Source organism: Dermacentor variabilis, chromosome 8, assembly GCF_050947875.1.
Source record: "Dermacentor variabilis isolate Ectoservices chromosome 8, ASM5094787v1, whole genome shotgun sequence".
Taxonomy (NCBI): domain Eukaryota; kingdom Metazoa; phylum Arthropoda; class Arachnida; order Ixodida; family Ixodidae; genus Dermacentor; species Dermacentor variabilis.
In genome coordinates, this window is record NC_134575.1 from 27,069,914 (window position 1) to 27,090,327 (window position 20,414).

At 44.0% G+C, this 20,414-nt stretch overlaps 1 protein-coding gene across 1 annotated transcript; it reads right to left on the reverse strand.

Moving 5' to 3' along the window:
* Positions 1-234: 234 nt before the first annotated feature.
* On the reverse strand, positions 235-17,313 carry LOC142589899 (soluble calcium-activated nucleotidase 1). The gene is made up of 3 exons (XM_075701571.1): positions 16,065-17,313; positions 9,149-9,352; positions 235-7,081 (listed from the first exon to the last, which is right to left on the reverse strand). Exons 1-3 carry the CDS (start codon positions 16,735-16,737, stop codon positions 6,696-6,698), a joined length of 1,263 nt encoding a protein of 420 aa, XP_075557686.1. The 5' UTR covers positions 16,738-17,313; the 3' UTR covers positions 235-6,695.
* Positions 17,314-20,414: the final 3,101 nt, after the last annotated feature.

Consider the following 20,414-nt stretch of genomic DNA (forward strand, 5'->3'; position numbering starts at 1 on the left):
TGGCTTCCATGCGAGGCGGTTTTGCATTTGGCCAAACGTTGAAGAGAAAAGCAGACACGTTATGGCTCCGTAGCTTTTCCTTTGTTGCCACAGAAAGTTGTCTGCGAGTACTTTGTTCGCTACTTTAGGTAAACAAAGGAGAGTCAGGTCAGGTTGCTTCAGCACTCTATGCGACTGCTGGTGTTGTCGGCGAACTATGAAGCAATAGTCCCAGAGAAATGAAGCATAGTGGGCTTGTAATGTACAAAATGTTTATTCATGTCAGAGCAGGGGCTATACCATCATCAAATTGTGCAGCAGCCTTCAGAGAGCACTATGAATTGCAATGTTCGTGTTGAAACATGTCAACGACTGATGAAGCACAGCACTCGATTAGACAAACACCAGGCATTGATCTGTGCTACATTTTTTTTTTCTTAGCAGGCAATGCTGAGGGTGATGTGTGGGTAACCCAGTCATAAAAATGCACCTCTTTGCAAGTTTCCTTGTGAAGCCGTTAAGATCCACACTACCATCTACATGATAACTTAGCCTATTACAGTTATAATGTATAGAGTCAACATTTCATTAAATGAAGTTATGTAATATGCATGTAAAGTGTTCATAAAGGGATGTTTCCTCTGTATGTCTCATTAAGAAGTGGCTTTGGATCTATGTGACAACTTTTCACCTACTACAACTGCAATGTATGGAGTCAAAGTTATGTGGAACATATTTTCCCCATCATTCGTTTCTATTGCGAAATGTGCCATCTTTTAGCCACAGGTGAAGACTGAAAAGTTGGCCCATCTTTCACCGCATTGCCTGCTAATAACACTAAACAAAGTACAAACCTTAAATTTCAACAAAATCTACAAGGCAAGTGGAGGCCAGCAAGTAAGCAATCACAAACAAAAAACATACGTTGCATTTGCAGTCTTGAAGAGCAGTTTATGACTGATGCATGTGAATTCCTGTCTCAATGTTGTAATCATTCAGGTATGGCATGACGATGGCAACACAGCCCCGAGGACTGGACTCAAAGACTGCCTTAGCGATCCCATACATCTGCGCTGAGCTGGTATAAGTGCATGACCATAACTAATATTATAAGAAAAACATTCGCATCCAAGATACAGTATACTACATAGGCTAAAGGCAAAATGCATAAATACTATTTATAACTACTGCTAATCAAACCATTAAAGCAGCTACAAAACAGTAAGCCCATGCCTGAATGCAAAACAGAGGGATAGCTTTAAAATATCTCTTACATTTGATGACACAAAAAGATAGTGTCCAATGCTTCATAAGCAAAAAAAATTCAGGTAAGTTACACAATCGAACAAACAAACAATTTGTTTTAACAATTCGGGACGTATCGGTTGGGGTGGTTCATAACACCAGCCCGATGCTTGCATACGTTAGCACACGCTGACCGCAATGCACACCAGCCAGTGTTAACATTGGCTGTAATTAAAACACTGCAATTGAAACAACAAACAGCTGCAACTGAAACAAAACAAACAAGGGCCAGTATAGTGTAAAGATTCCATTTATTACTTATCACTGACTTTTCATGGCTGTCTGTTCCTTGTGATAACACAGCATAACACGCCACTCAGAACACTGACAAAGTGTAAAAGGAAATAACCATCAGAATAAAATCCTTACATTATCCCAGCCAATGTCATGCTTAACAAAAGGCTGTGTGGCAGTCTGTTTGCAAACCCTACAATAAATGCAAATGGTGAAGCACCTGCTGCAATGTGGTGACTAGAACGTTGCAAAGGCAATTTCAGCATGCCGCAACTTTATGAGTTCCAAAAGTTATTTTCGAGAGTCGCAACCAGACTGTGAGCTTGGGCAAGTTTCTTAGGCTTTCTTGAAAGTGTCCAGATGATACTTTGAGTAAGTTACATTAAACTACTGTACATGTTTGGGCAAGTCGATTGCGCTTTTCTGGAGGTGCAGACAGCACCAAAGGGAGATGGTGTTTTCTAGAAAGAATGATACTGTAGCACTGGCTTCAGTCACAGTGTTCGATAAACTGATCTCAAGGAGAAGCCCGACTGAGCCATCGATGTTGCACAGGATGTAGGCAGCAGTAGTTCCTGGTAGACTTACTGATAATCAATGAAAATATGTTTCATTTCCTCTCATTTCTCTTAAAGGGACTCTGAACCACTCCTCGGGATTTGTGAAATAATATAGTCCGCGGGTAGCATACGCCGCTGTGAACATCTCGGCCAAGTTTTGGTGTCGTACACAATGCGTGAAGCTCGCAAGCCAGATCACGAAGTCACCTTTCTCTCAAATGCTCTCAACAGAAGGCCCTATCCTTACTCTCTTCTGGATGCTTTATTTTTCCATTCCCTTAGACGGCTGCTATTGGCCGATAGCTGACATACAACTGTGGTCGGCTATATGGCAGACACCGCGGCCGCCATGAGGTGCTGCCACAAGTCCACTGAATAAGTGCATTGCGGCTCGCTGAGGACAACCATGGTTGGATTATGTTTAGCGAATCATAGGCACCAAAGGCAGGGCGTCTACGTTAACATCCAAAATGAAATTTGAACTGTGAGCCATGGTGACAAATAGAAGGTTGTGGGCATGAAATTTGAATTGTGAGCCATGGTGACATTTAGTTGTGGACATGCCTCACTGCGCCATAGCTATCGCAGTGCAAGGCATTGAAGAAGGAATGGGAGCACAGTGGAGGCTGTGTTTGATTGCCAATAACTCCATTACTGAAATAGCCTATTTTCACTTCAAATGCCTTTCTCAACTTCAATAAAAAGCGATTCAGGGCCCCTTTTAAGCAAATCGCTTTCTTTTGCTCCTTTGGCCATTTTCGTGATTGGTGGTTGGACTGTCACTGCTGACGCAAAGAGTGCATGCTTCTACACGACCGAGTTGTGGTGCACGTTTGTTGCTGAATGCAAACTATTAAAGCTCTTTGAGACACACATGCCATCTACCTGCATTACCACAGATGCGCTAGTTCACGGCTTTGCTCCCTACGGAATTGCACAATGAAACAAGAAATTCTACATAAATATTTTCACAACAAATATATGCCATCAAGCGCATCATTCCTTTAATAAAGTGAACAGCTTTCCAGAAGCGTTCGGCTATTCGCTTACAATGACAGTCATCGCCGGTAGTTTCTGCACAATTTTGCTTCCAATACATGATCATTTTCACTCACGAATGTGGCACGTGCCACATAGAAGCTGCACCTGTGATGCAAAAAGTGCTGCACACAAAAATTTGTTGCTCAGTACGTCTCATAGTGAACTGGGTTTGTTTAGGTCAAGCAGCTCAAAACTCGGAACTAATGGACGTGTGGGGGTAAGGCGATTAGATCATAAGGTTGTAGTATATAGAGGCAGGTGGTAGGAGCAGGCGTAGAGGGATCGGTCTCCACACTGAAGTGGAAAAGTGAGCACTATGGCTTTGGTCTCACTGGTTGTCCACTTTGCCCGGTCTACGCTTTCAGTCACAAGTTCTTCTCAAATAACACTGTGCTGATGAAATTAGACAGTGGTAATTGGGTAGGTGCTGCAGAGATTATGAACACATATTATGCGCCAATTTCTGTGCAACGAGAAAAGAAAGAAGTGCTCTCGAATTGAACTTTGCATGTAGTGCGCCTACTTTAGGTTTCATACTTGGTTAAAGGAGGGAGTGGGGGAAATACAGGGACATGTGTGTGGCTGAAGATTACAAGAAAAATAAAAGTTTTGAAGACTATGTTTTGAGACTCTTTGGAAAGCAAATAATGCATCAGTGTTAATTATCACGAAATGCAGCTCCCAAAGGCGTCAGATCTGCCAATATTCATGGTAGAATGCATGCCAACGTCGCCTGCTCGAAAAGGACGATTTTCCACTACGTACTTAAAATCAGCGTGAAATCTGAAGAGCACTGTCCAATTGGTATCAAAAAAGCAAGTTCTAGGACCGGCATTCCCCCTTCAACAAAGAAGAAAAGCAAGAAGGGGGGGGGGGAGGGGGCAAGAAACGTCACAAAATGCCATTATTGCTGCAACTATTATACACAAGCACCTATAAAAAATACCACTACATTTGGTACCATGCCACTTCAAGAAAAAAAAATTCAATACAAATCGCACATTACGTGGTTCCATAGTGTTATCCAGCTCTCAAAATGTGTGCAGCTGCCTGTGGTAGTTATGTTAAATGTGGAAGCCATGATGAGAACAACAAGAACAAAAATATCATCGTCAGAATGTACAGCTTCACATTTACCGATGCACTGTGCATGTTTCAAGACGAAAGATTTGTACTTTTGAATTCCTGGGGCCACATTTTGGAACAACTATTTTCCCATGTACCTATCCCTTTTCATTAATTATTTCTATCGCTATAATTATCAACTACCATTACCATCTGTCGCCATTATGCCGTAGCTGGCTGACAACATAGTGATTGTGGCATGTTGTTATGGAAGGAAGCACAACATGAATGAATGAAGAAGCCATCTTTGCAATATGTGGGTGTTCAATGTACGCTTATGTATGCCATTCAGGGTCCAGATAATATTGGCTCAATATCCTCACAGCTGCGAGGATACTTGAGGATACAGTAAGTCAACGTAATATGCAAGCTTTTCAGTGGCTTCTGAATACAGATAACTTCGTGGGCATCTGCATGTCTCGATATGTTGAGTAGAATGAAAGAAAAAAGAAAGGATGGGGGCAAGGAACAACACATCTTATGCCCCATTTCCTGCAAGTAGACGGCCTGGAAACAGAACACGCTACAAGTACCTTTTGAATGACGTCTTCTGTACAAACCTAACTGCATGTCACATTCAAAACAAACTTTCACAGATCTCTCTTCACTTGGGTCAGCAACAGGCAGCAAAGTATATCATGCCTGCCTTGCATGACATTAGCAGTGTTTCCTGTGCTGGACAGTCAAAGGCACACAGTACTCGATGGGCACGTTAACATCAGCATATATATGACAATCCATCTCAAGACATCTGTACTGTTGGCATCAGAAGTTTATGGGGCGTAGAATCTGGGAAAAAGTTGAATACTTTTTAGATCCTGGGCATGCTTCCTGGTATTTGACTTACAATAGTGTACACGTTGTACTAAATTCACAGGCGGCAAGCAAAAAACTGGGCGACTGAAATTTGGCTTTCTTGTGAAAGCCAAATTGTAGAAACCTTCGAGGCCAACTGTACATAAACAAATGCAGTTCCAGCATCAGACTGTTGCCTCGAACAAGCTGCTATATGTGCACTACAGTAAGAGCAAGGCCAGTTTGAGGACTGAGCCCAACTTGTCCTAATAAAGTGGCAATAATCTTTGTATTACCGTCTACACAAAAGACAACATATATTTAAGAGTTTGTCACAAGTGGGTAATTATGAAGTACTGAACCTTAGTTGGTAAAGGAAACCTTGAGAAACTACTTAGCCATTATAAGCATAAAATTGTTACTGTGACAGTAAGGCTTCTAGTGACAGAATGTCCCATAACTGATCTGAAGACTTTCTGATAAGTGGGTACACTATAGGTTATAAAGTACCAAACCTCAGTCACTAAAAGTAACCTTGATGCTACTCAGCTGTTTTACGTGTAAAACCGGTAGCGTAAAGCTGGTACCGGTACCAGTGAGAGGGCACCCCCTTAACAGATCTCAAGAACAATACTGACAAGCTTCACCCTTGTACTAGCATAGCTGCCACCAGTGGAAAGCAAGAAATTTCCAAAGCAGTTTATTGATTTCAATCCTCTCGTTGCACTGAACTGGAGATGACAGCAGCCAAGTTCAAATAAAAGGTCAAGGCTTTATGCTCAATGCTAAGCAATGGGAAGAGCATGCAGGAAGCTAGGAAACAATGACTAGAAACAGTTTAACCAACTTGAACGGACAAAGGACAAAACTTCGTCCCTTTCTACTCAAAAAGCGAAGGTAGTTTTCACTTTATACCTACATCGGTGTTAGTTTCCTTGCATTTTGAACTTCACACAAGTACCACTCCTTGAAGCAAAGCTACATGGCATAACAAACAATGATAGTAAATTGCCACAGCACCATGTTTTCTCTCAATGATTATTAATTAAACTTGTAGCAAGAGAACTTGGTGAATTGCTTCCTTGAAGCAGCCATAGGCATTAGCACGAGTTTCGGTGTCATTACAATTATATGTCAGCAAGGCAAACTACCTCTTGGTGGGTCGGAAGCAAGGATCCCACAAACGCTTCTCTGGACACAGCTACGTGAAGCTGATAAAGACATGGCTTTACACAAATGCTATTAAAGAACATGCTTTAGTATATGAAGCGTTAGCTACTGACAAACAAGCAGGTGAAAGTCCTTTTTCATGCAGTGAGAGTCACAGGCTAGTGACCAGATAAAATCCATCTACAGAATCAGTAATGCGATTCTCCCATGTCAAACACCACTTAGGCCAGTGAAGAGTATTTTATTTCTCTCACAATTCATTTCAATTCTTTCGGATAATTGGCACCATGGTCAAAAGCAATCATGCAGCGGCAAGAGAATATTCTACTGCTATATCAAGCGAAAAGAAAGCAAGAAGCAAGAAGGTTGATAGAGCACGAAATCCATTTACAATATTTAACAGCATACAAATTTTACCTTTATCAGCTTCACGAGGCCACAGCACACACCAACTAACATTTTAACAACAACAAGCCGTCTGTCGCATCAGATGAACTCAACCCCCTCAAACTTGTAGTCGCCAATCTTGGTCTCGGGGTAGAGAACCTTTCCATCCTCGACGCGAATCACAGTGATGTACGAGGCAGTCTTTCCTTTGTACTCCTCTGACTTGAGAGCGAGGATAATGCTGTCCTGGTCCGAGCGCGTCAGGCTCGGCACAAACTTGACCGACGAAAAGCCGTGGGTCGGCAACAGCGGTCCCACCTTCGTCACCTGGACACGAGCGAACTGAGGGTCTGTGCGCAGCATGAGATTGGTGCCCTTCTCCTCATCCTCCACTTCATTGTAGGCTGTCGTGCTTGCACGACGGGGAAGGAAGAACCACTCGCCGAAGCGATGGCTCCATGCGACGGCTTCGTGAATCATGTATCCTGGAACGCAAACGATAGTCGAGCGACTGCATTTTATCTGTGCTACAATGGGACCAGCTAGGCAAAAGTATGGATGACTTCCATTAATGCGATACTGCATTATTTGACCAGCCTTTTATAACTCAACCAAGGGCACTAATACAAAAAAGCATTTATGCTCTGTAACTAGCTTATTGAGACCAAGGCTAACCTGAACCAATTCCCACACCCCACCAGGGTAAAATTAATGGAAATCGACTGCGTTGTGAGCAAGGTCCTGCCTTGAAAGGTGTTGTCATGGGCCAGACTATAATCTCTCCTAGTTCCTTCAAAACTTTGTCCCTTGCAAGATAAGAAGAGCCATGAGAATAGAGAGAAATGGGCAAGGGGGTTTACAATTCTGAAAATATAGGCATTGCCATTGTCACCACATCTAACCAGATCGTACCACGCGTGTATTACGTCCGCCACAGGCGTGTCACAGTAACTGAGGTCAGATCCAGCATGCTTCAACGGTGTCGTCTGTACTGAGGCACATGTTTAGCAGTTTTAGCTGGATTGTGCTTTCAGGCACACACTGCTGCAGGACAAGCGCACTTTGATTTTGAAGGCGTGGCGTGCGGTTTCACTCAAGCCTATTGTCAAGAACTGCAAGATGATGAGCATATTAAATAGCATGGAGCACAACCAGCTGTGGGAGGACACCAATGAGGCGAGCTCATCAAAGAATGAGAGCAGTGCAAGCACCGAGGACAACAGGTTAGGTGTACATTCACAGTTGGCTGCAAATGGTTGTGATTTTTTGCATAGCAATCCGAGTTGAGTTCGCGGCTTTAATGAGTAGCCATAAGCCTGCCTCACGTAAGGCCCGCACCCTGCAAAATAAAACTGAAAACAATGTGTGGGCCTTGCAGAGCAAGGCCTTGTATGTTTAGAACAAGGCCTTATTCCGTATTTGCTCGTGCAAATGCAGAATATGTACAGAATATGCAAATATGGAATATACCTTATATGTTCTTGCTAAAAACAGTGTTTAACAATTTACACTGCTATACTGTATTACTTTTATGTTGGAGAAGATTCATATTCATTTGCGTTTGCTTTGGTAAACAAAATCAATTTAGCAACGTTTTTCGCTCTCCCCTCAGACTATAACTCAACATGAAAGCCTTTGCCAGTTACTGACTTTGAACTGAAACATGGAATAGACACCTAGACTGCCCATATGGGGCTGAAATGAAGCACGACACTGGCAATACTCTGCAATTTAATATGAGGACTGATGATGTCATGAACAAATGGTGGGACACAGGTAACCATGAAGCCAGTAAACAGCAGGCCAGCAAGGCAGAATTATTATACAATCCCTCTTGCAAGTTTTTGGTGTTATCCAGCTCCAGACACTTCGGCACCTATGGGCAGCAGCACTTAGCCCTGTGCTAAGAGAGCACGCTTGGCACTGGCTGAGCTGGTTGCCCGTTGATGCTGCTTCATCAGTCGCTACACTCCATTTCATACATGGCAAGCAATGCTGCAAAGGCTAGAGAGAGATACCTCCAAGCTTGCACTTGTGGCCAGAAAATAGTTGTCACACATTAAAGAAAGATATTGGTATCCAAACTTAAGTCTCTTGCTTTTGTGTCACAAAAGATGACGCAATTATTACATCAAAGGCACCACGGGTCTGAACATATTTACCACCAAACAGATGAAGTGATCTGTTTCTGCAACTATTGGCAACAGTGTGCCACTTGCACTCGCTACCTATACATAGTATGTTGCACATTGGATGCACAAAGGTGCACAAGTAATTAGTGATATGATGTTACCTCACATACACAAGCTGTAGCTTTAATATATGAGGTAGTCAACAAGAAAAAGCTGTGCAGGCCTAGAACTGCTTCACCAATCCTGTGAAGTACGGCTTCTACGGCTGCACTACTTGCATAACTTATACGGCGTTGCCTGCTAAGTATGAAATGCAGCACAGTCATGCAAAATCGCACAAAAGAGATCGCACCTCCGAAGCGAACAGCCGAGAATATTACCCCGGAAGAGAAGACAAGACAACGGAGAAGACGAACCTACCTGGGGCTCCATACTTTGCCCACTCGCAGAGCCTCCGGTAGTTGTCCCGCCAGTCGCGGTGCTCCACACGACCTCCCGGGGTCACTACCTTGATCCACTGGGGGTCGTGGTTGATCACCTGACCCTTACTGTTTGTCCACTCCTTGCCCAGCCCACCTATGTACAGGACACCTTCTCGCACTGTCGCCCACTCGCTCTTGAACCCTGTGTGGCCACATGAGAGTGATTCAGTATACCAACTTTGTAGCCTGCCGACTTGGCCAGATGTGGCACTGGCTAACACTCCCACGGCCAGTGGCGTAGCTAGGTGGTCTGGCACCCGGGGCCCATAGGTCTTCTGTCACCCCCCCCCCCTTGGTTGTAGTCGAGGAAGGCGAGGATATCGACAATTTCCAGGTGTCTTCAGACGTATATGACACCCCCCCCCCCCCACTGGCCCCTTGCACCCGGGGCCCACGGCCCCCCGGCCCCCCCTGTCGCTACGCCACTGCCCGCGGCTAATCTGGGATGCTTGCACAAATATCTAAGAAAGTGGCCGGTGGGAATGGCGCTACAAATCATGGCACGCGTAATATGGAAGATGTAGGCTCACTCCCCACCTGTGGCAAGTTATCCTTTTGTCCACTTTCATTTCCCTTGATCCTTACTATTTCTACATTTCAATTAAACATAACCAGTAACTTGCCCTATGCTTTTTCTGGCTTCACTTAGCTCAATTTGTATGATTGCAATTTTATGGCAAGTTTCGATTCACCACGGCTGCCACATAGGATGCTGGTAAACAAAATGTTTAAATGTTCAAGTTATGGGTTATATTCAGCCTCCCTTGGCTGACTGAAAAATAGATCTTATAATGCAGATTGAATGACTATGCACACCGCAACATGAACTCTCCGATGTTTCTCAACATGGCAGAAATTCTGTATTGACACAGCTGATAGGAGCCAGAAATGACATGTGGTCTATTTTAACAGAAACGGATTGTTAGACAATAGTGTTTAATAAGTGAGAGCATGCTTTATTATTTATCCCTTTCATGCACTGCACACTAGCTGGCTGATTTACTGTTGCAGTCTATTAGCTAATTAACTGAAATTGATAACTATTTAAGTACTGGTTTTTACACCCATGTAGCAATGACAGTATTGCAGGAGGGGGCCAGAAGAGGGAAACACAATTTCTGCTATTTGAAAAGCACTATTCGGTGTTAAAAGATTCACCAACAAAAATTTGCCCTTTCCAACTTCAATCCTACACTGGGTGTGCAAAGCATGTCCGAAGCATTGACCATGTGATGCTTCCTGTATATTTTTCTTTTTTACGTGTGTCAATAGGTTCACCACCTGTACTTGCCTCTTATCTCTGAGTTAATCTGTCAGCAACTGACTGCTGCCTTCTGTTTAAGCATGCGAAGATGGACTGGATGCCTCAGCAGATAGTCACAGGAGGTTGCTCTCTGCCATGACAGCATCAAGAATAACCTAGGCAGCACTTCTGGCACCATTTGTGTGCCCTGTTTCCGAATTGGAGCAATAAAAAAAGTTAATTTTTGTAAATGAATATCTCATCAAATGATGGAAATTTTAAAATCCCATACATTGTTCTGAATTAGAAAAAAAGGGGGTTAACCAAGGGTCCCGGTTTTTATTAATCACATCATAAGAAGCCAACAAACAAAGACACCAAGGACAACACAGGGAAAATTACTAGTATTTACTAATCGAAATAAAGAAATTATAAATTCATGGAATTGAAAGTGGATTAGTAAGTATAAGTAATTTCCCCTGTGTTGTCCTTGGTGTCTTTGTTTGTTGGCCATCTTATGATATGATAAATAAATTGTCCTGGCCTCTTGTGGCACCTCGATGCATTACTAAAATTGCAACATGGGCCTTGAAACTGGTAACTAGAATGTTAGTTATTAAATTTGAGTTAACAAACTGTGATGGCTACTTGGCCCATCTGTGTTTGCCATGTTGAAGATATCAGTACTGAAGAAAGTAACCCTTGCAATAGTTAAACATTACTTTTAAAAATCAGTTTCCGTTAAAAAAGATTACCTGGTATATTAGCAATTTGTACCAGATCTTTTAATACTAAATAACTCTAAAAATAATTCTAAAAGAAAAACGCCACAGTGGAGAAAGAAAACAATACGTTATTGGTGGCCCATCACTCTTCCCAATGGGCATCAGAAATTGTGTGACAAATCGCAATTTAGCTCAGTACTTAAAATTAGCTCATCAGCTTTGATAACTACTTGCACAGATGTTGCAGGTGTACAAGACAAGAATGAAAGAAAAAATTAAGACAGATCTAGAATGTTTTAAGAGCATAAAGCTAATAAAAAATTGGTTCATCCCTCTTTCAAAGGAATTGGTCACAACACGCAAATGAAATGTGCATTCAGGAACCAGAGGCAGCTTTGTGGCACATTTACAAATGCAAGTTCATAAGTGTGCAGTTTTTCATTAATTACAATTTTGCTCAAAGGGCGAAGCAATGATGGTGATAGCAAGAGTGGGGGGCCTGTGATTGTTCTCAGTGTAAACAGCCTCCCAGAGGCTACCGGCATAATAGATATATCTGATGTGACGGTCAGTCTCTGTGTAGTGAGAGTATGCTGTTAGAGTTCCGGTGGCATTGCGTGCTCACCCATGCACAGGTTCAAAGCAGAACTGCCGCAGCGCCACTGAGCGGTGGCGGTTGTCACCGACCAGAGGCGATCGCCTGTAGAACGCCGACTGAGTTTGACAGCAAGACACTTCGAAGCCCTGCCACCTTTATTACTCTTCTAGGTACATGTCCATGACGACGGGCATATTGCCCACAAGATTACTCAGTGATAAAATAAATTATACTTAAATATCATCATGGAACAAATAAACTTCATCACGAGAACAACTCCTTTAATAAAGAAAACTTTTCTAACCTTTCTATGCCTACTTTCCTAACCATTGGGTAGGCACAAAATGGCAAAATATGACAGCAAGGACACATTTAGCCACTACCATACTTACTACCGCCCTAGGTGTCCGGGCTTCCGAGCATATCGTCTCAGTGAAATTGCTCAGTGATCAAATAAATGATAGCTAAATTTCTCATTGCAATGAATACCATATTGAAGCGCACAATTCCTTTAATAAACCAAACTTTTCTGACCTTTCAAGGCCTACTATTAGGTAGGCAAAGTATCACCAACTCGCGGGCTTGTATGATGATGATTGCATGACGTACATACACTGGACAGAGTTTTGGTGGGACCCGGCATGAAACATTTCATGTTAAAAAAAATGCAAAAAAGCATAACACTGAATCCAATCAAATAATTTATAAATTCATTGGATTCAGAATTGTCTGCAGGATCACATGCAACCTTGAGAGTCCCTGCGCAACTCCCGAAGTAACCGAAACAACCAAAGCAAGTTTTGGGATCTTTGCTCTTTCTGGCGTACATCAGTGATATCGCTCAGGATGTGTCATGCAAAATATGCCTGTACACGGATGATTGCATGACTCATCACTGCATTGGGGGTTTGCTGATCACAAGTATCTGTAACACAAAATTTTTCGGCTGTGTACGGCGCTGGCATACTAGGTGGCAAGTGTCTACGAACCCCAGTTTGTGTCAGTCCATCTCCTTCACGGGTAAACGAAATCCATATGTGCTTGATTATACATTAGACACTGTACAGATATCACGAGTGAGTATAAATATCTTGGGGTTTATATTTCATCTGAACTAATTTGGACTACACAGGCTGCATATGCAACAGCTAAAGCTTGTAAAATGCTTAATTCCATCAAGTGTAACTTCAGGACGGCACTACTAAAATCCTTTCTAGTATGCTTGAACTCATACAAAACCACACAGCTGGATTTGTTTCTAATAATTACAATTTCCCTTCTAGCGTTACTACACTTAAGGATGGGCTGGGCTGGTAATTATTAAGCAGGTGCAGAAAAAACGTGCGATTCGAGATGCTTTTCAAAATTTATGGCAACATGGTTAAAGTAGACCGGTAAAAATACCTTTTGCCCCCTCATTTTACATCTGAAAGATGTGATTATCAATGGAAAACAAGGGAAATTAACTGTAGCATGAATGCCTTTCACGGCAAATTTTTTTCCACGCACCATTAGCTGATGGAATGAACTGCCACAACAACTTAACGAATGCCGAACTGAAGTGTCATCTCGAGCTCTTTCGTGGGGTGTATAATGGCATGCATGGTGATTTTTTGTTGGTGTATAGCGGTGTGTGTGGTAGTTTGTTTGCTCCACGCCAGCGTCATGCAAACACTACGTATTCTTCCCCTCGTCTGCAATAATGCCTTCACGCGCCGCAGGTATTTCAATAAATAAACAAATAAATATTCAGCAGGGATGCTATTCTCTATTGCCTTCGGAGATACCTTCACTACTGCATGACATATAGAATTGAACGTTACTCCTCACTGAAGGTTCAAGCACTCTATCAAACCCAACTGAGATCTATGCAACCCGAAAATAACACTTCTTGGAGGTATGCCATTCTTTTAATTGCATCTGACGTCTTTGCCAACTCAGTGAACTGCCTCACATACTGAATGCAATTATAAAACTTGGTAGTTTCAATTCATTACTTCCTGTACTGCTTTGCAGACTGTTCACAACTACAAAGTTTGGGGACTTACGCTGTTTATGTACATAGCTTCAAACAAGGTCTCGCAGACTGACTAGCGACTGCGCTCGTGATTGCAGATTTTTCTGTTTTTAATTTGGGGTTTCATGTGCAAAGACCATAATCTGATTATAAGGTGCATTGCAGTGTGGTACTCCGGATAATTTTAATCATTTGGGGTTCCTTACCTTCCACCCTAAATTTAAGTACATTAGGCTTAATTTTGTTCCTGCGCACAGGCAAAGTGCAAAAAGACGCAGACAAGAAGCACAGCATGCGCGCTCGTCCTGTGTTTCTCGTCTTCATCTGCATCTGTTCGCGTTGCAACAAATATTTTCCCATACGAACTCGCCAAACTACTGACTCGGCTGAAAAGGCAATATCTATATGAATTTAATACGTGTTATTAAAGCAGCGTAGCTGCGACTTTCCTTCCCATTTGATGCTGCAATGCATTTGCATGCTATATTGAGGTGACACGCAGTGAACATTACAACCGATGATTAATGGCATGGCATTCTACGTCTCAAAAGCAACATGGGCTACTAGAGACACTGTAGTGGTGGAGCCTAGATTACATTTGAACATCTTGGGTTACTCAACATGTGCGCAATGTACAGTACATGCATACTTTTGAGTTCCGGCTCCACTGAACTGTGTCTGCGACAGTTGGGAATCGAACCCACAACCTCAAAATCAGAAGCATAAACATGACAACTGCAAACCCATAGCAGAATTGCATTCACAACAAGTTTTCTTGCACTTTGTTATACAGTAGTTGGCATCTGAAACTACCTTAGCATACAGTAAAGGCATAGCTGACAAGCTGCATAGGTTATTAACGTCTCATGTCTGGAACAAACACCAACTAGCCCAACTGTCTTCTCTAATTGTGCATAGGTTAAATTGCATTCACAACACACATTTATAGCATGTAGTTTCTCTTCAGTGCCTTATCATACAGCGTAGCATATCTTAAAGGCTCAAGTGGTAAGTCACACTTGTTCAGCCAATCACTTAAATAGCCAGAACACTTGTCTGCAAAACTTCAAATGGCCACAAGCCATTTTGGTGCGACTTGGTCCAGTTTGTGCAGTTTTGGTCCAGCTTCAATTATTTAGTCCCAGAGCACTATCACTAAGTGGCCTAATTTGCTTAACATATAATGTGACTATGTAGTGTAGTTAGCAGGAGACTGAGTTTGAGCTCCAGGCTCAGACAAATTTTTCTTCATTGTGAATGTCTGAAAAGGTGTATAGCTATGTTTTGAAGTCATAGCAGCACTGTGTCAATTAAGTTGGTGTTAAGTATAACTATTTTTTGGTGCTCTCACTGGTTTGACTAAGATGCTGGTCATTTCATTAAAAAATATTCAACGAAGAAGGCAACAGAGTAGTGCTAAGAAAACAGGAATCAATTATGGGAGTGGGAAACAATGTGGCAAATGGAAAAACTGGAATGAGTCATGTTTCAAAGCTGCAATGTGTTAAACCTTGGCACAACAATGGAACCCACAAAGATCACCTGCACTTGTGTGCATCTTTACCCCATTGTCTGCGCTCTATTCTCCAGAGGCACAAAAGGCGTGGGGAAAGTGCAGGGACTTTCCTTGGATGCAAACCACTTTTTCAGACTTTCAAGTACACCTATACTTCCACCAACTGACCTGTTGGCATGTCAGCGCTGCTCTTGAAACACACCGAGTTCGGCGCTAGTTTAAGATTGGGTTAGCTTGTACACAGCAAGTGGAACAAAAGAACACGGAGCTGTCGGACTCTGTGCCAACCTGAACGTCGAGTGTCTAGCGTCTAGCTATTGGAGAGCTTTAGGTTAGGGACTTGCAAACGGCTTGCGTTATGCTTATGTCTAGAAGACATTTGGGCCTCGGCAAGTGCTGGGGCTCTTCCGTATGCAAGCCACTTGCGTACCCTAATCTGAAACTATTTATCAATAGTTACGCCTGAGCTGTGCGAACACTGCATTGTTACAAAATGGTAGCCTAGTCAAGTTGGTACTGATTCATGTTTGGTGGGTAGCAAGAAAACCTGCATAGTATGAAGGAACGACACAAAACGACCGGACAAGGCGCTTTGTCTGGTTATTCAGGGTCTTTCGTCCCATGTAGGCCTTCATGCTACTCTTGAAATATGGCTACAGAGACACCCCCCCTCCCCCCCACTTTTTTTTTTACATCACATGTCGGACACGGTGTTATCTATGAGCTGCGCAAGATATCAACACGAGCCGACCCACCTTTCGTGGCTTCTCCATTGCCGTCGGTGAGCATCACCCACGGTATCACCTTGTTGTCCCTAATCTCGTACACCACTCCGGTCCTGTCGTCCATGGTGTAGAGCTTGCCGTTGAACACCACCAGCTCTGAGAGCTCCATGCCGCGGCCGCCCATGGCAAACTGTCCCTTGAGCATGGTCATGCCATCTTCCCACTCTATGCTGACCTCACTCATCGTCTTGTCCACCACGAGGTAGCCTACCTTCAGGTAGCTCACCCAGGTGTTCTCGGTTCCCTTCAGCTTGGACTCGGTGTCCAAGTCGGTGATGCAGGCGATCTTGTAGCGCACTTTGCGACCGTACACGATGGGCTTGGTCAGCGGGTACGTGGAGTTGTACGGCAGGTACTCCTTCAGGATGTGCTGGTGGCCGTGCTCGTGGCCCGGACCGTCGATGTGGTCCTCGAGGATGTGGTACTTGCCCCACGGGAGCAGCGCGTACATAAGCAGCAGGCATGTTATGCCCATGAGCGCCACGGCCACGACGAAGTTGACCTGGCAGCGGAGCGTCGAGTTGCCGATGCGGTAGGCCGTCGGCAAGCGGCCGGAGCTCATTACCCAATCTTGCACCTTCATTATCGAGGATGGGTTGACCGCCGGTTCGCGGTTATCGAGCAGAGGCACTCGAAGCTCCATTGTCCGCACCCATTTGGCGGACGACGCGCGCGTCAAGAGTTCCGCGGCCCCTGTATCGACGACGAAAGTAGTTCACGAGAGCCCATAGTCATCGGGCTGCCTCCGGAGATTGAATGAGACAGCCGCCGGCGAATGAATGGGGGGGCTAGTCAACGTCACTGACCAGCTGCTACCCCGGAACTCGATTCGCGACTTACGTGGCCAAGGCGGGCGACGTCCGAAACTTTGGCGGACTTCGTCTTGGACGTTCAACGCACGGTCACAGACGTAGTATCCGCCAGTGAATTGTCTTCTCCGACGGGAATCCGTCGTTATGTCCCAGCTACCGACACGAAACGACGTCCCACACACCTGCGCTGGCAGCTTGCGCGTTGGCTGGCAGCAAAAACCCGCTAGCCCCACACAGGAAACGGCCGACGGCCGTTCGCAGCCATTTCGCAGCCAAGCGCGATCACCTGACGTGTTTCGTCGGTTTGCGTTACCGAGATGCCAGGGTAAGTGTAGCGGCCTGAAAACTAATAATACGAATATTGCAGTGGCTCGGAGGCTGTGCACAAGAGAAATAATTGTGAGCCAGAATCTGGGTACGCGAAAATTATTTGGGCGCATGACCAAACGATGGAGCAGCGGCAGTGTGAGCTTTTATCACACGTTCCTAGATGGCAGCACATTACTTTCTTGGTGCTGGAGAACTGAACTGGGGAAACCCCAAACGAAACTACTGACGTAACATACGAAGGCGCGGATTTCGATAGTTCATTTGTACAAATTTATTCTAAAAAATTCGTGGCAAATTCGCAGCGATTATTCCTTTGTATCGAGGGTTTCTTGCAGTCATCACCTCTTGCTGCCGTGCCGATTCTTTTGTTGTTGAGATGGCCAGATCATCCGCATTTAAAATAAAAGGTACGGAGCTCACGGCAAGATGAAAAGCCTGGGCGACATGTGGCCGAGCCTTGCGAAGTGCCCTTATTTCTCACCTCGAAATTGTCCGATGGTAGGTTTCCCACCCCTGCCGTCACAGTCGATCTATCCGCGATATAGGTGTTAAATTTGAATGCATTCTCCGCATTTGTAGAGCTCGCAACCTTCCTAGCGCGCCACGCTCTCGACAGTGTACTACGTACGTCAACCCTTCACGATAGTGCTGGGAAGTCAACGTGGGCACAAGGTAGTCGGCAATGCGCAAGAGGTCAATTCCGCTGGATTAGCCGAAGAGGCGGACGTTACTTTCACTAGAAATTAAAATAAATAATTGAAGAATTAACAAAAGTTCATTAATCAACTTCATAGAACTCGTCACTTTAGCGCACATACCACAATACACGAACAGAAGCGAGTGATTTAACAAGGTATACGAACTTGGAACAAATTTTTAAACCAGCATTAGTTTCGAGAACTTGCGGTAATAATCCACTGTGGTACCGCTTATACCTTAAAACGCATTTTTATGCATTCAAGCTCAAAAGTTACTTGAACGCCTATACAATTCATCGCAAACATTGGTAACTCATATCTGAAAACTGGTATACGCCATCCACCACAGAACTAATTCAATGTGAATATGCCCATTCTTGATCACCGCCTACAACTCGTGAATTGCAATATGCGCCGTAAAGTTATTCGTTTAAAACTGAATGAGTGAAACTTCAATAATTAGTCCAACAATAATTTTGAATTCTCCCGCTAAATAAGTACGAGTGTGCTACGTACTTCACGATTGGCTTTCTTTATTAATTCTGGTAATAATTAAAAAAAAGCGACATGCCATATATTATAGGCGTGAAAGCTGGCATGCATAGTGCAGCGCGCAGGATTGGCGTTAGCAATGTTCAAGGCTCCAAAAGAAGCCGCTATACACAGAACAGCAGGCCTGCAACCGACCGCATGCTACGAGGTCGCCTGAATTTTCGTTATATTCAGCCCGATCGACTGAATTCAAGGCGCTTTGCTGCGGGCGCACGCAGCGTTCCCTATCTCCCGTTTTCCTCTTTCTGTTCGCCCTTTCCCTTCCCCCGGGGTAGGGTAGCAAACCGGACGCTCGTCTGGTTGACCTCTCTGCAATTCTTCTCCTTCGCTTTCTGTCTCTCAGGCCGCTAGGTTTAGCTACCTGTACGAATGGCGATGCGAATGGGCGTAAGCCACCCACAATAGGCGGGTCAAATGAGCGGCGCCAAAGAAAATTGTGCACACGTGCTCCCGAAAACGCAACCGTAGGTAAGCAACCATGAAGATCGTAAAACTTCAGCAGTGCCACGATCATAGCGATCAGTCGACTCGAAGCGTCAATGACTGTAGCTCGACCGAATATTGTGCGCATCTCGCAGTCACCGTCACCCAAACGCAAATGGAAACAATAAAAACCATGTGTCACGTGCGACAAGTGCAATACGAGTTGAACAGAACACGTTGCCGCATAAAACAGCAAACGTGCGACTGGGCGCGAGAACGAAGGGAAATCAGTTCTATAGCGGGGAATATTTTTAAATGGCGCTGGCGCGAAACACCAAGCATTGAATAACGACAACCGCTTCAAACAGATCATTTCCGCTAAGCGAGATTGCCTGATCGCGTTCGTGATCACAAACAATGCCACGCCGTTGTATGTCGCCAAACGAGCGACACTTTCTGGTTGGAGGCTTTGTAAAGTGCAGGTGTCCGTATTTCACACGACGCGATTTTCACCGCACCGGAAGTACCGACCCCTCCCCTTTTTGACCGCGACCAAATGCCGCGGTTGGTCGATTCCCACGAGTCAAAATTGCCTTTTGGAGTCGTCACCATTTCCTTTTAATTGTTGAGCAGCTTGCGAAAAATCGCGCGCACGGAGCAGCTTAAGTAATTGCAACCTCGGCAAGGGCAAATGAGAAGACCGCAAAGTACTCGGAAGTTTCAAAGTTGCGCTGAACGCGCGACCGTTTAGTTGCATTCTTTTCAGGTCGGTTTTCTTGTCACGCTTAAATTTCCCCATGCATCTTGAAAGGTTATCTTACGTCGCCTGCTTGTTAAGTTTGACATGTCAAACGTGCAGGCTATCGTAATGAATTTTCTACGACAACATACTTAACTACGTGGCTTGACTAAATAGCGCCGTCAAATTGTTTTCAAATATTTCATGCACGTTAAGCTATGTCACTTGCCCGATGGACAATCTTTCATTTTGTTTGTTTTTCCTGCACAGAAACCAATAAATCTAGAATATGCTGCGGACTTTGTATCCTTACAGTACATGTGTTAACCTTTGATTTGAACGGTAATTAACTACACAGTTAAATAACAATATTTACTTGCTGTAGTGGCATAAAGTGAGAACGCACCCTCCTGCACCGCCGTGTAAAACTCATTAAACAATGCGAAAAATAGGCAAACAGTCAATCCTTATGTCCATGAAACAGTAAAAGACGACACATTAAAGAAAAGCAAATCAAAACTGTGCGGTGAAGTCAGCCAGTTGCATCCCTTCCTGTGAATGATTGCATCGTTTAAGTATGAACGTTTCTTGCGCGTCCATGGCTAATCAAGTGCATGTGTAGAAATATCCATGCCTAACATGTTTCTAATAAGTTCGTGATCACATTTATTAGAGCGTAAACCGGTATAAGAATATACTTTCTGCAATTAGCTACTTTTATAAGTAATTAAGTACCATGCTATACTTGCAAGATCATTTCACCCTG